This window comes from Cnephaeus nilssonii, assembly GCF_951640355.1.
Source record: "Cnephaeus nilssonii genome assembly, chromosome: 23".
Taxonomy (NCBI): Eukaryota; Metazoa; Chordata; class Mammalia; order Chiroptera; family Vespertilionidae; genus Cnephaeus; species Cnephaeus nilssonii.
In genome coordinates this window covers 16,639,965-16,662,577 of record NC_137094.1, presented here as the reverse complement: position 1 = coordinate 16,662,577, position 22,613 = coordinate 16,639,965, and the positions used below count along the sequence as shown (strand labels likewise).

At 55.7% G+C, this 22,613-nt stretch overlaps 1 protein-coding gene across 1 annotated transcript; it reads left to right on the top strand.

Moving 5' to 3' along the window:
- Positions 1-7,044: 7,044 nt before the first annotated feature.
- RHOU (ras homolog family member U) lies at positions 7,045-17,858 on the top strand. The gene is made up of 3 exons (XM_079763500.1): positions 7,045-7,588; positions 10,045-10,103; positions 16,068-17,858. Exons 1-3 carry the CDS (start codon positions 7,327-7,329, stop codon positions 16,536-16,538), a joined length of 792 nt encoding a protein of 263 aa, XP_079619626.1. The 5' UTR covers positions 7,045-7,326; the 3' UTR covers positions 16,539-17,858.
- Positions 17,859-22,613: the final 4,755 nt, after the last annotated feature.

Below are 22,613 nucleotides of genomic sequence, written 5' to 3'. Positions count from 1 at the left end.
GCACACAAGAATTAGGTGACATTGATAAGGTCTCACAGCTGGAAGCCTAAGCCGTGGTCGGCGAACCACAGCTCGCGAGCCACAGGCGGCTCTTTGGCCCCTGGAGTGTGGCTCTTCCACAAAATACCACGGCCTGGGCGAGTCTATTTTGAAGAAGTGGCGTTAGGAGAAGTTTAAGTTTAAGAAATTCGTCTCTCAAAAGAAATTTCCATCGTTGTGCTGTTGATATTTGGCTCTGTGGACTCATGAGTTTGCCCACCACTGGGCTAAGCCATGTGTCTCCCTCCAGGCCTGTATTTCTATGAAATTAAATGACGATAAAGCGCTTTCTAAGTGCCAGGCGTGGTCTAAGCACTACTCGTGTTTTAATCCCTTTCATCTTACAACAATCTCGGGACTTGGGTACTGTTATTCCGTCCCATTTCACAGACGAGGAAACTGAACAACAACGAGAAACTGGAGAGAACATGAGCTCTTACCTCCTGGGGTCTCTCCCTTAGGGTGGGTCTTGGGGAAAAGCTGATACAACAACTGAGTCACAAGGCAAAAAGAATGGCCCCTTCCAGTCCAGGTCTACATTCTTCCGGAATATTCTATGGCGGCGTATCAGGATGCAATCCCTCTTCCTCATCACCAGCGTCGGTGTCTTCTAGTCTTTTTCTGAAGACACTCCTGGTTGGGGCTACACGTTGGTACAACCCCTTTTGGGAAGCGATCGGGAGGAATCTTTGAAAGTAGAACACACGTATCCCCTCAGACCCCGTCCTTCTGTCCCTCCTACCCGTCTCCACGTGGCTTCCTCTTTAGATCCTTCGTTATCGATAGGACTTCTGGTCACCTGGTGTTCAGGCGGTGATGGGTGTTCTAGAATTTCACGGTAAATTTGGTGAGATTGTGGGAGGAGGTGAGCCCAGAGTTCACCCGCTCCACCATCTTGACCAGAAGTCAAGCATTTCGCTCCGAGAATCGTTCCTTTTTTACCCCTGGTCTTTTCTCTCGATCTCAGATCTACTTTGTCTCACCTTCATTTCGCCATGCTGGCTTTCTGTTGATTTGTGTTTAATTCGTGTTTCTAGGATACGTTTGTGTGTTTTTTTTTTCACCCTTTGACGTGGATCCCAGCTTAGTCTTTGGGTTGCATCTGGTTACTACGGTCATGAAAAATCGGTATTAAAAACATGGAATTCTGGGAGCCCATTCCCTTGGGGGGGGGGGGCACTGACATTAGAAATCCCGGTGAGAATCGGAGGGAGTGAGGGGAAGAGGGGACACCCTGCATCTCCCCGCCTCGACAGCAGGCACTTGGCCATCCTCGGTTTCAGGCGGGTGGGCTGAGCGGAAAGAGAGCTTCGAACCAGGAAGAGCCAGGAATTTGCTTCTAGACACGAGGAGGCGACGTGAGGGGCATCGAGGACCGGTGGGACCCTCCGTTGAGGTTCTGGCACTTGGGGGGATGAGCAGCTACCTGTTGCCGGCCACCCAACAATTCAACCCAGAACATCCTGGCTTCACACAACAGCTGTGACCTCCCAGGTGACATGAGCAGGAAGGAGGAAGCAGGTGAGCGGGGCGGTGCTGGCAAGGAGACTGTGGTCACGTGATGTCCGGGCTGCCGTCTCCTGACGGCTGGCCTCCAACCCGGCTCACTCGTGCCAACACGAGGCCTCAGCTCTTTGCCACGTGGGTCTCTCCCCAGGTGTGTGTCATTGTTCTCATGGGAACTGGCTTCGTAAGAGAGAGCTGGGAGTCACGTGCCATTATTTCTGCGCTATCTTATTGGTGACATGACTCAGGTCTACTCAGGGTGGGAGGGGACCACACACAGGGTATGACTACCAGGAGGCGGGGTCCCGGGGGCCAGCTTACCAGGAAAGGGGAGGCCGGTGCCAGCCTCCAAGAGTGCATTAAAGGTAGGAGCTGCCTTAACAACTGGGCAAAGGCAAGGGTTGGGACAAGTCTTAGGCAACCAGGGCCCAGAGCCTTAGGGAACTTGGGGAGAGCAGGGAGGGGCAGGACATGCAAAGTAGTGACACAGAGGCTGAACGTTCAGATTAGAATGTTGGGGAGACGACAGAAAGCCGCCTTTCTGCCCAGCTGGTGTGGCTCCGTGGCTGAGCGTTGACCTAGGAACCAGGAGGTCAAGGTTCGATTCCCGGTCAGGGCACATGCCCGGGTTGCAGGCTCGATCCCCAGTGTGGGGCGTGCAGGAGGCAGCCGATCCATGATTCTCTCTCATCATGAATGTTCCTCTCTCTCTCTCCCTCTCCCTTCCTCTCTGAAATCAAGAAAAATTATATTTTAAGGACAAATATGTGACACCTTAATCAATAAAGAAATTTTTTTAAAAAAGAAAGAAAAATTATTTTAAAATAGTAATAACATAGCTAACCGTTCGCCTTCCCTTCCAATATCAAACTCATGTCACGAATTCAATGTGCAGGGGTAACGCTCGTCTTCTCGTACATGGTTCTGGAACGGACACGACAGAGAAAACTTTTGCTCCATCAAAGCTTCTGCTACACCCGCTCCGCTCTCTCTTCTCAGCGGCGGACGCGGGCAGGTCTGCAAGGCACCCCGAGGCGCCCAGGTTCATTCCGCGTGTCCCGCCGGCCTTGCAAACCCAGCCATGGATCTGGACAACTCGAGGGAGAGGGACATTCCTCCCTCCTCCCGCCGTCGTAAGGGGTTGTGGATGCTCCCTCGCCCTCAACGGGAAAGATCTAGAAAGGAGACACAGCCCCAGTTTTGGGAAGCGGGTAGGCGAGTCCTCTCGTTTCGGAATTTCTGGCCACGGCGCCGACCGTTGTTGGGAAATGGTTGCGTGATCAGTTCTTATCTTCAGGGAGGCGGACAGGATGAGAAGAGGTCACGGTTTTGCCACGGCGAAGAGGGGCTTCTAGAGAGTTCTTATCCTCGGGGAGGACGGGGGCAGCTGGAGAGCGTGGGGCCTGCGGGACCTCGGCGACGTGTCTGGGGAGGGAAGCTGGAGGCGCATCTGTTGCTGCAAAGGTCCGAGAGGGAGGCTCTTCTTTCCATCAGAAGTGTCAGGACAGCTGGGGGGGGGGGGGGCAGAGTGGGCATGGGGTCGGCCTTTCTCCTGCAGGAGGGCGGGCGGGCAGAGTGCAACAGCTGGGGAGACCCAGAACGGGGGATTTGAAAGAGGAAAATAAACCAAGAGCGGGGGCAGGGCCGGGAGGTGCAGGCCGGGGAGCTCAGCCCGCCTCGCACAACGTCTGTTTTTGTTTTATTATTTTTTATAAACATATTGGTATTGTTTCAGAGATGGAGGGAGAGGGAGAGAGAGAAGCATCCGTGATGAGAGAGAATCGTGGATCGGCTGCCTCCCGCACGCCCCCTACTGGGGATGGGGCCTGCAACCCGGGCCTGTGCCCTGACCGGGAATTGAACCGTGACCTCCTGGTTCACAGGTTGATGCTCAACCACTGAGCCATGCCGGCCGGCCTGGCTGAAGACTTCTTCAATTTTGTAATGTTTTCCAGGAGAAGAATAGGAATGAACTTCGCATGCTGTGACGGCTGCAGGCTTGTGTCACCAGCGCAGGGACGCATGTCAACTCCATTTCCTGCGCTTTTTAAAAAATATATATATATATATTTCTTTATTGATTTCAGAGAGGAAGGGAGAGGGAGAGAGAGATAGAAACATCCATGATGAGAACTTTATAAACTGATGAACAAAAAGATAGGTACAGAGGCAGTAAAGCACCAAACAGACTGTCCAATTACAGCAGGACGGTTAGGGAGAGGTGGGGGAGATAAGAGATCAACCGAAGGACTTGTATGCATGCATATAAGCATAACCAAGGGACGCAAAACACTGGGGGGTGAGGGCATGTATGGGAGTGGGGTGGGGGGGCGGGCAATGGTAAGATATGTACACATATAATACCTTAATAAAAAAATGGAGAGAAAAAAAAAGAAACATCAATGATGAGAGAGAATCATGAATCGGCTGCCTCCTGCACGCCCCCTACTGGGGATCGAGCCCACAACCCGGGCATGTGCCCTTGGCTGGAATCGAACCCAGGACCCTTCAGTCCGCAGGCTGACGCTCTACCCACTGAGCCACACCGGCTAGGGCCATTTCCTGCGCTCTCCTCCCCAGATGTACGGTGCGTTGATGGTGGATGGCATAGGCTGCAGATACTCCTAACAGGAGAGCGTTCCGGGGTGGACCGGGTGCAGCTGAGACAGCCGAACGCTCTCTGACAACAGTACGTGTTCTATGGCGGAAAGCATCGCCACAGACTAGCTGGCGGCTCCGTCCATGTCAGACACTCTGACCCCGTGGCTACCGGTCCCTCCCTGTGCTGGGGACATGGGGCAGCTCAGGTGGACACCCCCTGACCCCACGGAGGGCAGGAGGTGTGTCCCTGGTGCCCAGGCCCGCCCCTGGGTGAGTGGCTAGAACGCAACTCCACGTGGGAACGGAAAACTACATCCCTATAGCCCATCAGGGGCAGGGGCAGGGGCAGGGGCAGGGGCAGAGAGAGGCAAACCGGGTGCCTGAGGCTCAGCGCTCAAGGGGTGCTCACTCTCGGGGTCAGGCCAGTGCATTTTGCTCCTACGGTGTCTCCCTTACCTCGCTCTAGTCCTGGCTCTCTATCCTTCAAACCCTAAGGAACTACCCACTTCCCCTACCCCCCGCCCCCCGCCCGAAACGTCACTTTCCTTGGCTGATCCCTAAAATAAACACCGCACGGCCACCTCAAAGCCACTGGAGAGGAGGGGACATCAGAGAGGAAAGCAGCAATGAACCTAGCTGGCGGTGATGAAACGATACTGTTTTATCACATTTACAAATCATAACCGTATGCCCACATGGCTAGGCCCCCCAGGGTGGGGAGGGGGGGGAGGTCCCTGCAGGCGAGGGATTCCAGATTCAAGCATGGAGCCTCCTGGTCAACCCGCCTCTGCATTCGGGCCACAGCTGCGCTTCCAGGTCTGAGTTCATCACAAGGGCTTATGGCAGCTTTCAGGGCTTTAAGAGGGTAGGTTCGGGCCCTGGCCGGTGTGGCTCAGTGGATAGAGCGTCAGCCTGAGGACTGAAGGGTCCCGGTTGGATTCCCGGTTAGGCGCACCCTGGGTATTGGTGCTGGATCCCCAGTAGGGGGCGTGCGGGAGGCAGCCGATCCATGAGTCTCTCTCATCATTGACGTTTCTCTCTCTCCCTCTCCCTTCCTCTCTGACATCAAGAAAAAAACATATATATTTTTAAAAGAGGGTAGGTTTGCCCCGGCTGGTGTGGCTCAACATATGAGCATCGACCCAGGAACCAGGAGGTCGCCGGTTCGATTCCCAGTCAGGGCATATACCCAAGTTGTGGGCTTGATCCCCAGTGGGGGCCATTGCAGAAGGCAGCCAATCGATGACTTTCTCTCTCATCGATGTTTCTATCTCTCTCTCCCTTTCCCTTCTTCTCTCTCTAAAAATCAATAAAATTTCTTTTTTCCTAAAAAAAAAAAGAGGGTAGGTTCTGGAGCTGGCCTATTTCGGTTCGGGCCGCGGCACCACCACTTACCAGGGTGTGGAACCGATTTCCTCATCTTCTACCCATAGGATGGGTACAAGGGATGTTAAATTAGAGGAACTGGTCCCTGCAGAGGGCTTGCCATTGTGCCTGGCACACAACAAACGCCCAACATTGATTAGCTCTCGTCCTTTTTATTATTCGTTGTAGCATCAGTGTTTGTGTTGATAATACACTGAGCGGCCAGATTATCATGATCTCTGAACGCATAATAATCTGGCCACGCAGTGTGTGTGTGTGTGTGTGTGTGTGTGTGTATATATATATATATATATATATATATATATATATATATGGCCCGGTTCATGAATTTGTGCATGGGCGGTTGGCCGGCCTGCCTGCTGGTCGAACTCCTGGTCGAGGGGACAATTTGCATATTAGCCTTTTCTTCTATAGGATACACACTGAGTGGCCAGGTTATTATGCGTTCAGAGATCATCATCATCTGGCCACTCCGTGTGTGTGCCTCTTCTCACACACCGCAACCCCCCAAGAGAGCTTCCCTGTTTTCTTTTTCGATTTATCTTTGTGTTGAGAGTGTGACAGATGACCCGCCCCCCCCCCCCCCCCCCCTGCTTTCTGAATGGACTGTTGGCTGCGTGTAAGAGAAGGTAGACAGGAAGTTGTCAAAGAAAAGAATGGATTTTTTTTTCCAGATTATATTGTCCCCAAATTACAGTGAAGGGAGTGAAGGAATTGGGGCTATAAAGAAAGGTGCTGTTTCATGGCGAGCGAAAGAGAAAGTCAAATGAGCATTAAACAATGACCTTCATCCTTTTGCTCCCAAATTGGAAAAAAAGAAAAGAGTAAATTATTTTAGAAGAAAATAACTATACAATGTTGTTGTTTTTTTAATAACACACACACACATGCGTGATGAACTTTAAAAAAAAAAAAAGTTGCCACCCAGCCATGATTCTCTCTCATCACTGGTGTTTCTATCTCCCCCTCCCTTCCTCTCTGAAATCAATTAAAAAAAATTTTTTTTTTTAAATTGCCTGTTAATTCAGTCTCCTTCGGACCACATGCTCCCACAGACCCTTCATTTCCCCCCGGGGGTGGAGCGCTGTGGCCGGCGAGGGGCCCCCCAGCACAGGGTCGGAGGAGATGGGAGGTGGGGTGCAAGGGGGCGCTGGGAACAGGAGGGAACTCGGGCTTCTCGCCCACGTGGGCGCAGAGAGGCGGCTCGGTGGGGGGGCAGGAGCCGGGGTGTCCCTCTCGGGCGTTGGGGAGCCACCTGCTCGGAACGGCGCGGCTCCAGCAGGCGCCACACCTCGGGCGCCGCTCGCGGGGCGGGGCGGTTCCCGGCGCGGGGGTTCGGAGTCCGGGGAACCGGCGCCCCAGTCCCCCGCCCGCCGGGCTGGCACCGCCTCCGGAGCGGGTGCACCGTCCCGGCGCGCCGGCGGGGGGCGCTGTGGGCTCAGCGCCGGGACCCGCCGCCGGCCGGACCCGCCTCCTTTCCCTCCGCGCCCGCCCCCCGCGCGTGGCGTCGCCGGAAAGCCGGGCGGAGACAGCGCGCCCGGGCTCCACGGCGCGCGGCCCGCAGTCCTCGGATCGCGCGGGCAGAGCCGGCGGCGCCGCCGGAGCGCAGAGCCGCACTCCCCGGGGCTCCCTTTGTCTGGGCGCCGCGCGGCCTGGGAGCGCGGCTCTCGGGGCCGGGGACGCGCCCGCGGCGGCCGGTGACAGCGCCTCCCCGCCGGAGGGAGGCTCCGGGACGGAGGGGCGGTTGCGCCCGGCCCTGCTCGCCCGCGCCGGCACCTCCACGAGCGCGGACCGATGCCCCCGCAGCAGGGGGACCCCGCGTTCCCCGGCCGCTGCGAGGCGCCGCCGGTGCCTCCGCGCCGGGAGCGCGGGGGGCGCGGGGGGCGCGGGCCGGGGGCGCCGGGGGGCCGGGGGCGCGCGGGCGGCGCCGAGGGCCGCGGCATCAAGTGCGTGCTGGTCGGCGACGGCGCGGTGGGCAAGACCAGCCTGGTGGTGAGCTACACCACCAACGGGTACCCCACCGAGTACATCCCCACCGCCTTCGACAACTTCTCGGGTGAGCCGGCGGCGGGGGGCGCGCGGGGAGGGGCGGGGGGCGCGCGCGGGGGGCGCCGTCCGCGGGCGCGGTGCTGACCGACCCGGTGGGCCCGGAGGAGGGAGATCGGGGCTGGGGATCGCGGGGACCCGGGGCGGCTGCAGAACCCCGGGCCCGGCTCCGGCCAGGGATCCAGGGATCGGACCCCAGTGCGGAGTGCGGGACACACAGTCCCCGAGCCTTGGGGGACCCCGCGAGCGGGGGGAGAGAGAATGGGGAAGCCTAAACGCGGAGCCCGCGGCGGGGGTGGGGACGGGAGCGCGAGCCTGGGGGTGACCGAGGAACGGGGAGCCCCCGGGGAGCCAACAGGTCGAGCGCAGGTTGCCCGGTCGGTTTGCGGCGCCGGGAAGTTGCGTGGCGGCAGGTCGACGTGGCTGGCGCCGCGGGTCCCCGGGAAGGGGGCGCACAGGTGCCAGTACCTGTGGCCTCGCGCCCGCCCCTCCCTCCCTCCCTCCCTCCGGGCGGCTCCTCTCGCCGGGGCATCTCCGCTTCAAAGGGCCGCGGAGAGGGCGGAAAAGGAGTGGATTTGGTGGCAGGAGACCTAGCGGGCCTGGCGGAGGCTGAGGTTGGGGTTAAGCCGGAGGATAAACAGGATTTCTTTCTCTTTGAGGCCCCCCGTCCCCTGCCCCGGCCGCCCCCTCTCCCCCCGCCCCCACCGGCTGTTTGTGATTCTGAGGATCATCTCCTTCACTCTCTCTGGGAGCTGCCGAAGCTCCTATAAACCGGGCGCTATGTGACTTGGTTGGGTAGATGCAAAGATAAAGGGACCCTTTACCTTGATTTTTCAGGTCTTTTTGCAAATTTAGGGGAAAGTGAAAATCCACGGAAACTAGTGGGAAACACTCTCTGGGTTTGTTTGTTTTTAAATGCTTCTCCATCTCTGTTTTTTTTAAATATATTTTATTGATTTTTCACAGAGAGGAAGGGAGAGAGATAGAGACTTAGAAACATCGATGAGAGAGAAACATCGATCAGTTGCCTCCTGCACACCCCCCACTGGGGATGTGCCCACAACCAAGGCACATGCCCTTGACTGGAATCGAACCCGGGACCCTTGAGTCCGCAGGCCGACGCTCTATCCACTGAGCCACACCGGTCAGGGCGCTTCTCTACCTCTTAAAAAGTCGTGATTGGCCAGCGCTGGCTCTCCTCCGTCCCAGATGTGCCCTGGATACACTGTGCTAGGCCCCTGGGTTTCCCACCTGCCCCCCTCAATGGCATTGTTGTCTTCCCCTTTTGTGTCGGTTCCACGGACTAATCTCCAGATTTATGAACAATGTAGAAAGTTATGTTGAGCCAGAACAGGGTGCTCAGGTCCCGTAGAACCTTCCAGGCCGGGCGGGGACCTTCCAGAACCTCCCAGGGACCCCACTCTGTGGCCGGGTGGGCACGCTGTCTCTCCCTTTAATTTTTTGAGCCCCCCCACCCCCACCCCCGGAGCCGGCCCGGAGAGGCCAGCCGTGCCCTCTCTGATAAACAGGACCGCGCGGGCAGCCAGCGTCCGCACACGTTCCCAAAACAAGCTACGGTTTCATGATAGACCCGGGCGTTTCGGGCTGTTTCCCAGGGGAAAACAGCCCTTTGTGAGGCTGCGAAGCTGGTTTCCCCTCACCCTCCCGTGTTGCTTCTAGATCTTTGGAAACGAGTGTGGCCGGAAAATAAATCTTGGGGGAGCAGCCGCGGGAAAGTGCAGGCCTTTCTGGGGTGCCAGCGAAGGCTCGGGGGCGGGCGGAGGGTTGCCTCGTCGGTGGCAGTGGGTGGAATTGTCACTCCTGGAGGGGGGTTTACAAAAATGCCTTGTGGCCTGGCCAGCGTGGCTCAGTGGTTGAGCATCAACCTGTGAACCAGGAGGAGGTCAGGGTTCGATTCCCGGTCAGGGCACATGCCGGGGTTGCAGGCTCCATCCCAGTGGGGAGGGGGAGGGCGTGTAGGAGGCAGCAAATATATAGATATATATATTTTTAAACTAGAGGCCCGGTGCATGAAATTCATGCATGGGTAGGGTCCCTAGGACTGGCTGGCCATCAGGGCCGATCAGGTTCCCTGCCTCCCACCTCCCCGCCTCCCCGCCTCCCCGCCTCCTCCTTCTCTCGCCACCTGTACACTGCCGCCATAGCCACTGGTCGCCCACCACATTCCGCGCCGCCCCCCGGTGGTCAGCGCTCATCATAGCAAGTGATCGAACTCCTGTTCTCCCGGTCGAACTCCCGAGGGGACACGTGGCACGTTAGCCTTTTATATATATATAGAAGATGCCTTGTGGGCCCCTTGTTTTAGGCAAGGCTTTCATGGATTGGGGGTCCCAGGACAGGAGCCGCAGGGTCCGAGTGAGGATGGTGGGGCAGGCCAACACGGTGATTCTTGGGCGCGTGCTTAAGAGACGACCCCTGCTCATCGTTCTGGTCTTGTCTTTTCAGCCGTGGTGTCCGTGGACGGGCGGCCCGTGAGACTCCAGCTCTGTGACACGGCGGGACAGGTCAGTATCACATCCTGATTCCGTGCTGGGACAGGAAACGGCTCCCTGTCGGCCTCCCAGCAGCCTCCCTGCGTCATTGGGTAACTCTGCACCCGCACGCCGTCGCCCCACCCCTGCGGCGGGCCCCTCTCCGAGGCGGGCGTGCAGGAAATCTCTGCACCCGTAAAACGGGGTGTGGCCAGCTGTGGGTGGGCAGGACGGCGGGGCGGGGGGGGGGGGTCAGCAGGGTCAAGAACAGTCCTTACCTCACAGGAGTTTCTGATCTTGTTTACTTTCTGGTTTTTATGGGGGGGAAAAATGCTTTGTAATCATTTCTCACAGTGAGTTGGTCGTATCTTATAATCTATGTGTTAGACATGGTGAGGGCATGTCCTGACGAGAAGGGGGGGTTGATGTCCGTCCGTGTCCCTGTGTCCCTTTCTAAGCTGGGGCTCGACTCCCCAGGGCCACTGCTGTCCTTGGAGGCAGAGGTGCGGGGGTGGGAGCTGGCCGGCGCTGCGGGGGAGGGCTGGACGGGAACGCGGTCTTTCGAATCGTGAGCATTTATTCCCGTCTTGAGGGCCCGGCTCTCGGATGAGGCAGCCGGGGGAGTGACGGGGAGGATATAGGGGAGAGGACATCGCCCAGAGCTCAGGGGCTCATCATCACTCAGCTCCCCCGTGGCACGGCTCTCAAGCCACCGAAGTTTCTGTTCTCTTTATTTCCTTTTAAATATATGTTTATTGACGTCAGAGAGGAAGGGAGAATTGAGAAAGAGAGAGAAACATCCGTGATGAGAGAGAATCATGGGTCGGCTGCCTCCTGCACGCCCCACACTGGGGATGGAGCCTGCAACCCGGGCCTGTGCCCTGACCGGGAATCGAACCGTGACCTACCGGTTCCTAGGTCGACGCTCAACCACTGAGCCACACCGGCCGGGCTCTGTTCTCTTTAGAGCCCAGCGTGCCATCTTTTGAGTTTGCCGGAATGACCGGAATGACCGTTAATAACCGTGCAGGTTACGATAAGGACTCATAGCCAACACTTGCCAGCTTTAGGGAAAGTGCCCGGGGGGGTGGGGGCTGCTTTGTAGGCAGGGAGAAGTGCTTCCTTCGCTTGCTTTCTGAAGTGTTGCCACCTGACCATTTACTTTTAAGAAGAAGTTGTACCCGGCCGGCGTGGCTCAGTGGTCAACCTATGAACCAGGAGGTCGCAGTTCGATTCCCGGTCAGGGCACATGCCCGGGTTGTGGGCTCGATCCCCAGTGTGGGGCGTGCAGGAGGCAGCCAATCCATGGTTCTCTCTCACCACTAGTGTTTCTGTTTCTCTCTCCCTCTCACGTCCTCTCTGACATCAATAAAAATATATATTTTTTTTAAGAGAAAATAAAAAGTCAGAGAACCATGTGAATCATTTGAGAAATATTTTCATGCAAGACATTTATGTTTAGAGAATAAAGGAGTTGGATGCTAAGTTGCGAGGTTTTGGGGGTATTCAGAATGGATTCGTCTGGTCACCCAGCAGTGTTTTCGTTGAGATTGTCATATTTCTTACCTGATGTCCTAGTTAGTGAAGTGTACCTGCTTATGTCCTGAGGGAGGGTACTTATCTGACCATTTGTAGAAAACCAGGTGTAGAAACTGGGAAATACACACAGCTGGGAAGATGGAGTCTGTTGTTTTCTGTTCCCCGAGTATCAGTTAGTATTGTTTTTGTTTTTTTAATATATTTTATTGATTTTTTTACAGAGAGGAAGGGAGAGGGATAGAGAGTTTGAAACATCGATGAGAGAGAAACATCGACCAGCTGCCTCCTGCACACCTCCTACTGGGGATGTGCCCGCAACCAAGGTACATGCCCTTGACCGGAATCGAACCCGGGACCCTTCAGTCCGCAGGCCGACGCTCTATCCACTGAGCCAAACCGGTCAGGGCAGTTAATATTGGTTTTGACAATTGGCAAAGCTGGCCAAAGCGATCGCCCTTTCCTCCCCACCTGCTCCGGAGCTGATGGACTACCTTGTAAAGGACTTGTTTTGACTCCTGTCATAGTCACTTAGTGTTGACTCAGCCAATGGAATGCCCCTCCTCCAGGCAGTTCCCAGGATTGCCTGGTGGATGTCCAGTGAGTGACTCAGCCGGCTCCTGTGTGAGCACAGGCAGCCATACCCTGGGGCCCCACAGCAGGTTCCCTGCCGAAGCTCAGAGCAAGAATCCAAATCACCAAGAAATCGCTCCTTGCGCCCGTGACTTTTCTTGCTGGGGAGGCGAGGTGAGCACAGAAGATGTCAAAAGGAGGTTCCAACGCCAGACTCGCAGTCTTCCTCGAGTGAAAACGGATCCGACACCGAGGACTTTGGGGAACGTGCCTGTGGCATCCGGGAAAGGGCGGGGGAGGGGCGGGCCGCTTCAAGAAGACTGGTCCGTTGTAGCCCTGCCAAGAGGAGCTGAAAAGCCTCCAGCCTTTGGACCCAGGAGGCGCGTGGAAAAGCCTTTCTACCAAAAAATTAAATAAATAATCAGATGGCAGCTGGACGGACCTACTGCCCGGCTGCCTGCCTGGCCGGCCCGGCCCCTGAACCAGATCCTCCCCACAGAGCCCAAGGCGTAGGGACCGCCGGGCCGCCGGGCACATCGCCTCGAGGGCACGTCCCCCTTGGCCTCGCCGCACACACGTGCGTTGCATTTCTTTCAGCAACTATCTAGGGTTTCTGGTCCGGCGATGAGCGGGAGGGTTTCCTTTCTGCTCGGCTTCCCGCATCCCTGCGCCAGAACCTCCAGAAGTCCGGGGAGCCGGATCTCCAACGCCCGCCCTGTCGCGGGCCCCGGGCCCTGAGCTGGCCTCTCTTTTTACCGGTAATGCAACCCCAGACGCCAGGGCACGGCCCAGGGTGAGGGCCTTCCAAGACGCCAGTGCAGGCGCCCCCAGGGAGCTGACCTCACACCGGCTCTCGGTTTCATGCTTCTCCTTCGGGGCGTCAGGAGAACAGAGGGAACGTTTCATCCGTTGAACTTCAGAGCCGGGCCGTGGTCTACACCTGGCCGAGTTTCTGTGTTGATTCTTTCAGCGCGAAGCTGGCACCGAGAAACCCAAGTCATTCTTTCTGACTTTCGCTCACAGGAGACTGGCATTCTGAGATGCCCCCGTCACTCCTGATCACGTTAGCCGGCCGACGTTAATACCGTCAGACGGTTGTCACCCGGCGATGGAAATGGAGTGTCCAAACAAAGCAAGTGCGTTCACATGAGACACACTTGGGGTTTCCTTTATTCCTGGGAAGATGGATGCGGAGTCATGTGCATGTGAATGGTCGTGTGTCAATAATCGGACCTTGGCAGTTCGTCACAAAAACCTGGGTGGCACGGAACCTTTCCTGGCCCCGGGAAATCATCTGTCACGTGACACCTGAGGATGCTCGGCGGCCACAGACAGAAATAGTAAACAGGAACAAGATGATGTCAATATCTTCCTACAAGAGAGTCGAGTGAAAGCTTTCAAGTAGCTGAATATAGTGCCACAGGGGGCTGTTGGGTGTGAGATATAGAAATATCCTGACTCAGAGATGGTCTACACTAATAAAAGAGAAAGATGCAAATTGACCGTACCTCTGCATGCCCACCAGCCAATCAGGAGTGAGCATGCAGATTAACCCAACAAAGATGGCCGGTTAATTTGCATACGCAGGTGCGGAGCGAAGACTGAAGAGGCTTGGCTTCTCCGCTGCGGCTGGAGCAAAGGCCTGGGTCCCGGGTGCCGGAGGAAAACCGGTGCCAGCAGCCAGGGGAAGGATGGCCTATTGCACGAATCTTTGTGCAAAGGGCCTCTAGTATTTCTTTAATAACCGAGGCCAGGTCTGTCTGTGCCCAGCCACCCCCCCGGCCCTGCACGGTGCCTGGTGTCCAGCATGGGCCTGTGAAGTGGGCGGCTGCAGAAGCACGAGGGCTGCTTCACGTAACCAACTCTAACTTACGCCGTCCCCGTCTCTGTGCCTTCAGGGTAGATGGGTGTACCCTTCCTCTGCTCCTCTATCTCCCCAAAGCGCCCTGCACGGAGACCTCTGGTGGTCAGAGAGGCAGGGGCAAAGGAAGTAAGAGAAAGGGAAGGAAGGGTGGAAAAGCGGTGATAAAGCAGGAAGAAAGGGCTATATTGAGCAAGAATGAGAATGCATTAACCAATGTTGTGTATGACATTGAGCGGCTCCGGTTTGTTTGTTCTTCATTGATGTCAGAGAGGAAGGGAAAAGGGGAGAAAGAGAGAAACATCCATGATGAGAGAGAATCATGGATCGGCTGCCTCCTGCACGCCCCACACTGGGGATGGAGCCTGCAACCCGGGCCTGTGCCCTGACCGGGAATCGAACTGTGACCTCCTGGCTCCTAGGCCGACGCTCACCCACTGAGCCACGCCGGGCAAGGCACCCATTCTTTGAGTTGGGGAGAGAGTGGCCTCACAGGTCCTCAGCTTCCATGCTGGGTCTGATGAGCTTCACTTTCTGTGCTGTGTGTGCCCTGGTGCCCGCAGTGCGGATGGCATGAAATGGGCATGGCTCACAGGAGGGTGCGCAGGAGGGTGGGCAGGGCTGGACTCGTAAAGAAAGGAGCTGTGCCCTGGCCGGTTTTGCTCAATGGATAGAGCGTTGGCCTGCGGACTCAAGGGTCCCGGGTTCAATTCCAGTCAAGGGCATGTACCTTGGTTGCGGGCACATCCCCAGTGGGGAGTGTGCAGGAGGCAGCTGATCGATGTTTCTAACTCTCTATCCCTCTCCCTTCCTCTCTGTGAAAAAATCAATAAAGTATATTTTTTAAAAATTATTACATTTCTCTGAAAGATGGAGTTTAAAAGAAAAAGAAAGGAGCTGTGTTGATGGACGTTGGTCAGTGGGAGACTTGGGGGTCAATCAGCATGGATGCTGTCTGCATTCTAGAGGAGAAGCTGTTACTCTCACCTGAAGGCTAAGGTCCATTGTATTTCTAAACTCCACCCAGTTTACGGACTTTTTCTGTGGTCAGTGACCAGGAGGTCACGGGCGTCGATGAAAACGTTGGAACGCATTTGGCAGATTCCGGGAGTCCGGGAGTGCAGGCCCCACTTAGGGGAGCCGCAGGGTCCTTCCTTAGACACGGGCCCTTCTTTCCATAACCGGTGGGATTTCTATTCCCTGCCAGACCCTTTCAAGAACAATGGGAAGGTGCCCGGCCGGCGTGGCTCAGGGGTTGAGCATCAGCCTGTGGACCAGGAGGTCAGGGTTCGATTCCCGGTCAGGGCACAGGCCCGGGTTGCGGGCTCGGTCCCCAGTGTGGGGCGTGCAGGAGGCAACCGATCCATGATTCTCTCTCATCACTGATGTTTCTGTCTCTCTCTCCTTCTCCCTTCATCTCTGAAATATTTATATATATATATTTTTTTAATTATTAAATGTAAAGGTGGTCTTTCTGTGGATGAGATGGACTTAAAAAATAACTCTGGGTGGCCCTATCCGGTTTGACTCAATGGATAGAGCGTCACCCTGCAATCTGAAGGGTCCTGGGTTTGATTCTGGTCAAGGGCACATGCCAGGTTACGGGCTTGATCCCCAGTAGGGGACGTGCACGAGGCAGTCAATCCATGATTCTCTCTCATCATGGATGTTTCTATCTCCCTCCTCCCTTCTTCTCTGAAATCAATATATATATATGTTACATATATATATGTAAAGGTGGTCTTTCTGTGGATGAGATGGACTGAAAAAGTAACCCTGGGTAGCTCTATCCGGTTATGGATAGAGCATCGGCCTGCGGACTGAAGGGTCCCAGGTTCAATTCCGGCCAAGGGCACAGGCCCGGGTTGCGGGCTCCATCCCCAGTAGGGGGCGTGCAGGAGGCAGCTGATCCATGATTCTCTCTCACCGTTGATGTTTCAATCTCCCTCTCCCTCTCCCTTCCTCTCTCTGAAATCAACACAAATACATATTTTTTTTTAAAAAAATAACCGATGACTCTGTTGCAGGACGAGTTCGACCGGCTGCGGCCTCTGTGCTACACCAGCGCGGACATCTTCCTGCTGTGCTTCAGCGTGGTCAGCCCCTCCTCCTTCCAGAACGTGACCGAGAAGTGGGTGCCCGAGATCCGGCGCCACTGCCCCAGGGCCCCCGTCATCCTCGTGGGCACGCAGTCGGACCTCCGGGAGGACGTCAAGGTCCTCATCGAGCTGGACAAGTGCAAGGAGAAGCCGGTGCCCGAGGAGGCGGCCAGGCTGTGCGCCGAGGAGGTCAAGGCCGCCTCCTACATCGAGTGCTCGGCCTTGACTCAGAAAAACCTCAAGGAGGTCTTCGACGCGGCCATCGTGGCCGGCATCCAGTACTCGGACACGCAGCAGCCGCCGCCGCCGCCGCCACCCAAGAAGCCCAAAAGCAGGACTCCGGACAAAATGCGAACCCTCTCCAAGTCCTGGTGGAAGAAGTACTGCTGCTTCGTATGATGCTGGCGGGCGCCCCGGGAGGACTGCGGGGGGGAGAGCGATGCGAGAAGCTCCCTTGGCGGCTAGGACTCCGTGCGCACCCTCGAGGAGGCCGCCTCCCTCTGTGTCCCCCCTCCCGCCGCCGACTTCCCTCCCGTGTGTCTGAGCTTAGGGATGAGACTCGTCTGCCTCGCCTTTCGGAAGTAACTTAAAGCAGTTGTTCAGGCCTTTTCTGGAAATGTAGAGCTCTAGCCCTTGGCGTTGATTTCTATCTGATATTAAAGAGACACCTGGGACCTGGGGGTCGAGAGTGAAATGTTGCTGCATTGTAGTGTACGGAAGGAAGTGGGGGCTGGGGTTGGTGGTCCCCCGATAGAGGGCCACTCCAGGCACCTGTGTATGGTAGGCACAGACTGGCTATGGCGAGGACGACTCCGTAGTTTTTATACTTTTTTTTCAAGGAGCAAAAATCAGGGGGGAAAATGAGAGGCCGCTGCCTACTATGCTCCTGTTCGGGTGCTGGAGGTTTAGAAATACCCAACGCAGCCATCCCACTGACTACAGCACCGTGCAGACCAAACAGGGGAAATGGGTTAGTGGGGTTTTCCATGCTTCGACCATTATTATATACATCTGAAATGTAGTTGTTGTAACTGAAATATAGACCTGGGCCTGGTTTTGCATAGCCCTAAGCAGAGAATGCCTTTTTAAAAAAATATACATTTTTTATTGATTTCAGAGAGAAAGGGAGAGAAAGAGAGAGAGAGAGAGAGAGAGAGATATCCATGATGAGAGAGAATCATGGATCGGCTGCCTCCTGCACGCCCAACACTGGGGATTGAGCCTGCAACCCTGGGCATGTGCCCTGACCGGGAATCGAACCTGGGACCTCTTGGTTCGCGGGCTGATGCTCAACCCACTGAGCCACACCAGCTGGGCCGTCTGACTTGTTCTTAGACTTCCGTGCTTAAGCTGTCCCATCCGCAGGGGTGTGAGCAAATGTTCGTGGGACACAAGATGTCCTCTTATTCCTTGAGTCAGCCAAAATGTACATGGTACACACACACGTATGTATGTATGTATGTATGTGTGTATGTGTGTCTGTATGGCTGTATTTGCTGCTGATTCAGGCTTGTAAACAGGGAATGGGGAAAAGCGTGGGCACAAAAGCGGATCAAAGGAGGCGTGGCTTCCTCTTCCTGTTAACACTTTTGGGGACAATCAGATTTCCTCTGGAGTGTACCCCAGACACGATCGGAACACAGTCCTGGGACCGTCTGCAAACAAAGCATGAACCTCTCTCAAAACCTGTTCTGAAATCTGTGCAACCAACCGCTTCAATCCGCCGTCTTTCGGGGAAATGACAGCCAAGGGCTGTGCTGGGGGGTGGGGCGGGGTGGGGGATAGGACGGTGTCCGGGGTGACCACCAGGAGCAGAGTGGGTGCGGGGGCCACAGCCCCTGGCTCAGCTGGCCCTCACTTTGAGGCAGTGAGCCAACCACATGTTTGTGAAACCCCCGTTCTCCAAGGTGGCAGTGTTCGGGGCTTCATGTCCCGGAGGATGAAATGGAACCATCGGGAGGAGGGTCGTCCTACTCGATGACGCCCAGGCTTCTGAGATGCTTTCAAACGCGGGCCTGTGTGTGCCCGGCTTGTGACTGTCCAGGGTCAAAGCGAGTCCCAGAGCCACGCCCGGAGACCGTGTGGGTGGGGGCAGGGGGGAGGTTGTGGCCCAAGGACCTGACCCCTGGGAGGTGTGTTTCCCGGGGACCCCGGGTGGATGAACTGGGGGAAGGAAGTCTCCTCGGCTGGCCATGATTCCCGCCCATCGTGGATAAACAGGGGCGGAGCTTCTGTGTTACCTCGTAGACGGAGACGCCGGGACGTCTGGTGGTGAGAGGTGTACCCCTCACCTGTGTCATCTTCAGCAGGGAATGGCTCTCCCCGTGGCTGATACAACAGGCCGCCTACACGCTCCATGGAAGGTCTCTTCTCGGGGAGGAAGCCCATGAAGACGAGGGAGAAAGGGCAGCTCGCCGAGCACGCGCAGACAGCTGGATGACGACGTCGCGCTGGGATGCGTCCGTGGTTTCCATCTGCTCCCCTTCCCAGCCACAGGGACGGGATCCGGCGATCTGTGGCCAAAGGCAGCGATGGAGAGCTCAGAGTACATAAAACCCTTTAAACACCTTCTAGGAACACCGTCTCCATCGTCAGCGCGATTATCAGGCATCCATGCCACGCAACACGGAAACTAGTTTTCACCACCTGATAAGGACCCATTTCTTTTTTAAAAAAAATATTTTTATTGATTTTTTACGGAGAGGAAGGGAGCAGGATAGAGAGTCAGAACCATCAATGAGAGAGAAACATCCATCAGCTGCCTCCTGCACACCTCCTACTGGGGATGTGCCCGCAACCAAGGTACATGCCCTTGACCAGAATCGAACCTGGGACCCTTCAGTCCGCAGGCCAACGCTCTATCCACTGAGCCACACCGGTGAGGGCAGGACCCGTTCCCCAAAGCCGTAGAATTGGCTCCGGGGAACAGGACTCCCGCCCTACAGGCGTTTTCATGGGTGGCGATGCCCCCAGAGGAGACTTTGATCTTGGCCGGCTGTTGCTGTTCTTCCTGGCCTGTTGTCACCGTGGAGACGGCAGCTTGCCTCTCTCCCGCACATGCACCTTGTGATAGGCCCACATGTGCGACTTCAGTGAGCACAATCGCTCTGGGGCAATGCCCTGGGCGGGACCGTGCGGCCCAGGCGGGGAGGGAGACCCGGGATGAACTCCAGGCTCCCGGGCTCCTGTCCCGCCTTTGCCACTGACCGCTCACCATTGAGAGGAGTTTCATTGCTTTGGGCTTTTCATTCCTTCCCCCTCCCAAGGGCCTGACGGTGTGAGACCTCCACTGCGCCTTGTCTCTATCATCTCAAGATCATCCCACTTCTTTTTTATTTCTTTTTTTTAAATTTCTTTATTGATTAAGGTATCACATATTTGTCCTCATCCCCCCATTCCCATCCCAAACCCCTCCCCACGCATGCCCCCACCCCCCTGTTGTCCGTGACCACTGGTTAGGCTCATGTGCATGCACACAAGTCCTTTGGTTGATCTCTCCCCCTCACCCCCACCCTCCCCTGCCTTCCCTCTGAGGTTTGACGGTCTGATCGATGCTTCCCTGTCTCCGGGTCTGTTTTTGTTCATCGGTTTATGTTGTTCATCATTTCCCCTAGATGCGTGAGATCGTGTGATACTAGAAAGACGCATAGAAGTACCGAAAATGAGACAAGCCATAGTAATGGTTATGCTGAGAGGCGAATGAATCAGTCTGTAGCGAGTTTCTTTCTGGGCCAACAGTCCTTTTGAGTCCCAATTTCAAATTCATCCCGCTTCTCTCCGGCTTGGATCTCAGGGACGTAGGCGTTGTCCCCTTAAGCAAAGTCAACAGCGAGTTCATAAGTGAGTCGTGCTCCCCCACGCCCAGCACAGGAAGGGCTGCCCTGGGCCCCGCGGCTCCACGCGCAGCTTCGGGACAGACACGGAAGGAGACACGTGAAGCGCGCACGTGGCAGGCGCGTCCTGGGTCCGTGGGAGTGTCTCCAGGGGGACAGACAGTCGCCCACTCTCTCCCGCGGGAGCAGTTCAGTGAGTGGCGTTTTCACTCATCGAAACGGGTTACAGAGCCCTGGCCAGTGTGGCCCAGTGGACAGAGCGTCGGCCCTGGGACTGAAGGGTCCCGGGTTCGGTTCCGGTCAAGGGCACGTACCTCGGTTGCAGGATCCATGGCCCTGCTCGGGGTGCGTGCGGGAGGCAACCCATCGATGGGTCTCTCTCACATCCATGTTTCTCTCTGCCTCTTCCTCTCCCTTTCAATCTGTCTAAAAATCAATGGGAAAATGTATCCTCAGGTGAGAATTAACCAAAAATAAAAATAAAAATAAAATAAAATAAAAGAAAGGGGGGGCGGAGATTCAAATAGTACAAAATAGAGAAAATAGTACAGAATAGAGAAAATAGTACAAAATAGAGAAAATAGTACAGAATAGAGAAAATAGTGAAGCTGAGGGAAGTGAGCGCTCGCCATGAGACGTAGTTGGTTGTATGATGCAACCTCTGTAGGAAACTCAATGCATGGAGTCCTTGCCCTTCGAGAACTTACTCTGCTGCTCACAGAAAGTCCTATAGAGATAAGCCTGTTCCCTCAGATGTGTTCGCCCTGAAACTTCCCAAGCTCATTAGTCTCTCCCGGGGAGACAGCGTTATCTGGGATTGCAGCAATAACAATTAACTTCTTAACAATTAACCATGGCCTCCGGCCACAAACATGCCACAGTGTAAACAGGACCCTGATATCATCAACGGACAAAGACGCGTCAGGCCCCGGGCGCTCCAGCCGCTTAGGGATCGGGGACCTTGATCCCCGAAGCCCCCTCGTGGGGCACAGATGCTGCCCATTGAACCCGTCACAGACGTTGGAAAGTTACCGCCGTGCGTGTGGCTGCTGTGGGGCGGCTCGGAGAGGCGGAGAGGATGAGTCATCGGACAAGAAGCCGGGCGTGGACACGACCGTTAGCAACAGTTCATTTTAATATTTTCTAAATCACCAAGAGAATAGATTCTCATTGTGAGACTATATTGAAAGCCCGGCCGGCGTGGCTCAGCGGTTGAGCATCGACCTAGAGAACCAGGACCGTGGTCAGCAAACGGCGGCTCGGGAGCCACATGCGGCTCTTTGGCCGCTTGAGTGTGGCTCTTCCAACAAAATACCACGGCCTGGGCGAGTCTAATTTGAAGAAGTGGCATTAGAAGAAGTTTAAGTTTAAAAAATTTGGCTCTCAAAAGAAATTTCAATTGTTGTACGGTTGATATTTGGCTCTGCTGGCTAATGACTTTGCCGACCACTGAACCAGGAGGTCACGGTTGGATTCCTGGTCAGGGCACAGGCCCGGGTTGCGGGCTCGATCCCCAGTGTGGGGCGTGCGGGAGGCAGCCGGTCCATGGTTCTCTCTCATCATTGATGTTTTCTCTCTCTCCCTCTCCCTTCCCCTCTGAAATCAATAAAAATATATATAAAAAATAAAGAGAGAGAGAGAGAGAGAGATGGAACTTGTCAGTTGCAACTCTAACATGCATTTAACCAAATCCAAACACTACGATCTGTTCTTGAAAGACGTGAGCACGTGCATCCCCAGAGGCACCACATGGCTGTTTGTCTGTCGGAGGCCACACGCCGGGAGCGCTGTCTTCCTGCTTTCCCATCCGGTGTTCACAAAGCCCTCTCCAGTCCTCACCTCGCCTCGACTCTCAAGGAAACCCGCGCCTCTGAGCGGCTCCCGGACGCACTTGTGCCTTCGATGAATCAGCGGCTGGGCTGGGCGCCAGGTTCGCGTTTGCCAACGGCCTTGCTGCCTGTGCTGGGCTCAGTCAGGGCCTGCCGCACACGCGTGTCCTTGCTGCGCCCGGGGACAGGAAGTGGCGGAGAGGGGTCTGTGCCATAGGGGTGCACGGACTTCTACATGGAATATGGTAAAAGGGGAGTGGCACTGGGTCAGGAGGCGGGGGGAGCGAGGATTGTCCTGTGTCTTGTTCCCAGTGCTGTGGACCGGCGTTCAGTCTGCTACCTCCTCTCCCAAAAAACTGTGATTTTCATGAATTACTGTCAGGTCACAACCATATACTCCTTCGCAGGGATTTTTATAGCTTCTGTGTGGTCTTTGGTGTGTGTGTGTGTGTGTGTGTGTGTGTGAGAGAGAGAGAGAGAGAGAGAGTGTGTGTGTGTGTATGTGTGAGTGTGTGTGTGTGTGTGTGTGTTTAAATATATCTTTTTATTGATCTCAGAGAGGAAGGGAGAGGGAGAGAGAGATAGAAACATCCATGATGAGAGAGAATCGTGGATCGGCTGCCTCCTGCACAGCCTCCACTGGGGATCGAGCCGGCCACCCGGGCACGTGCCCTTGACCGGAATCGAACCCGGGACCCCTCCGAATGGCAGCTATCCACAACCCTTCGGGTGGATCTCACACATATAGTGTTGATCAAAAGAACCCAAACCCAGAAGATACGTCATCTCATTTACTCCCTTACAGAAAACAG

Bases quoted from the DNA above. Each gene is read 5' to 3' on its own strand.
- RHOU (XM_079763500.1), top strand. From the start codon at position 7,327: ATGCCCCCGCAGCAGGGGGACCCCGCGTTCCCCGGCCGCTGCGAGGCG. The intron at 7,589-10,044 runs GTGAGCCGGCGG...TTGTCTTTTCAG, and splicing joins CGCCTTCGACAACTTCTCGG to CCGTGGTGTCCGTGGACGGG. The intron at 10,104-16,067 runs GTCAGTATCACA...ACTCTGTTGCAG, and splicing joins TCTGTGACACGGCGGGACAG to GACGAGTTCGACCGGCTGCG.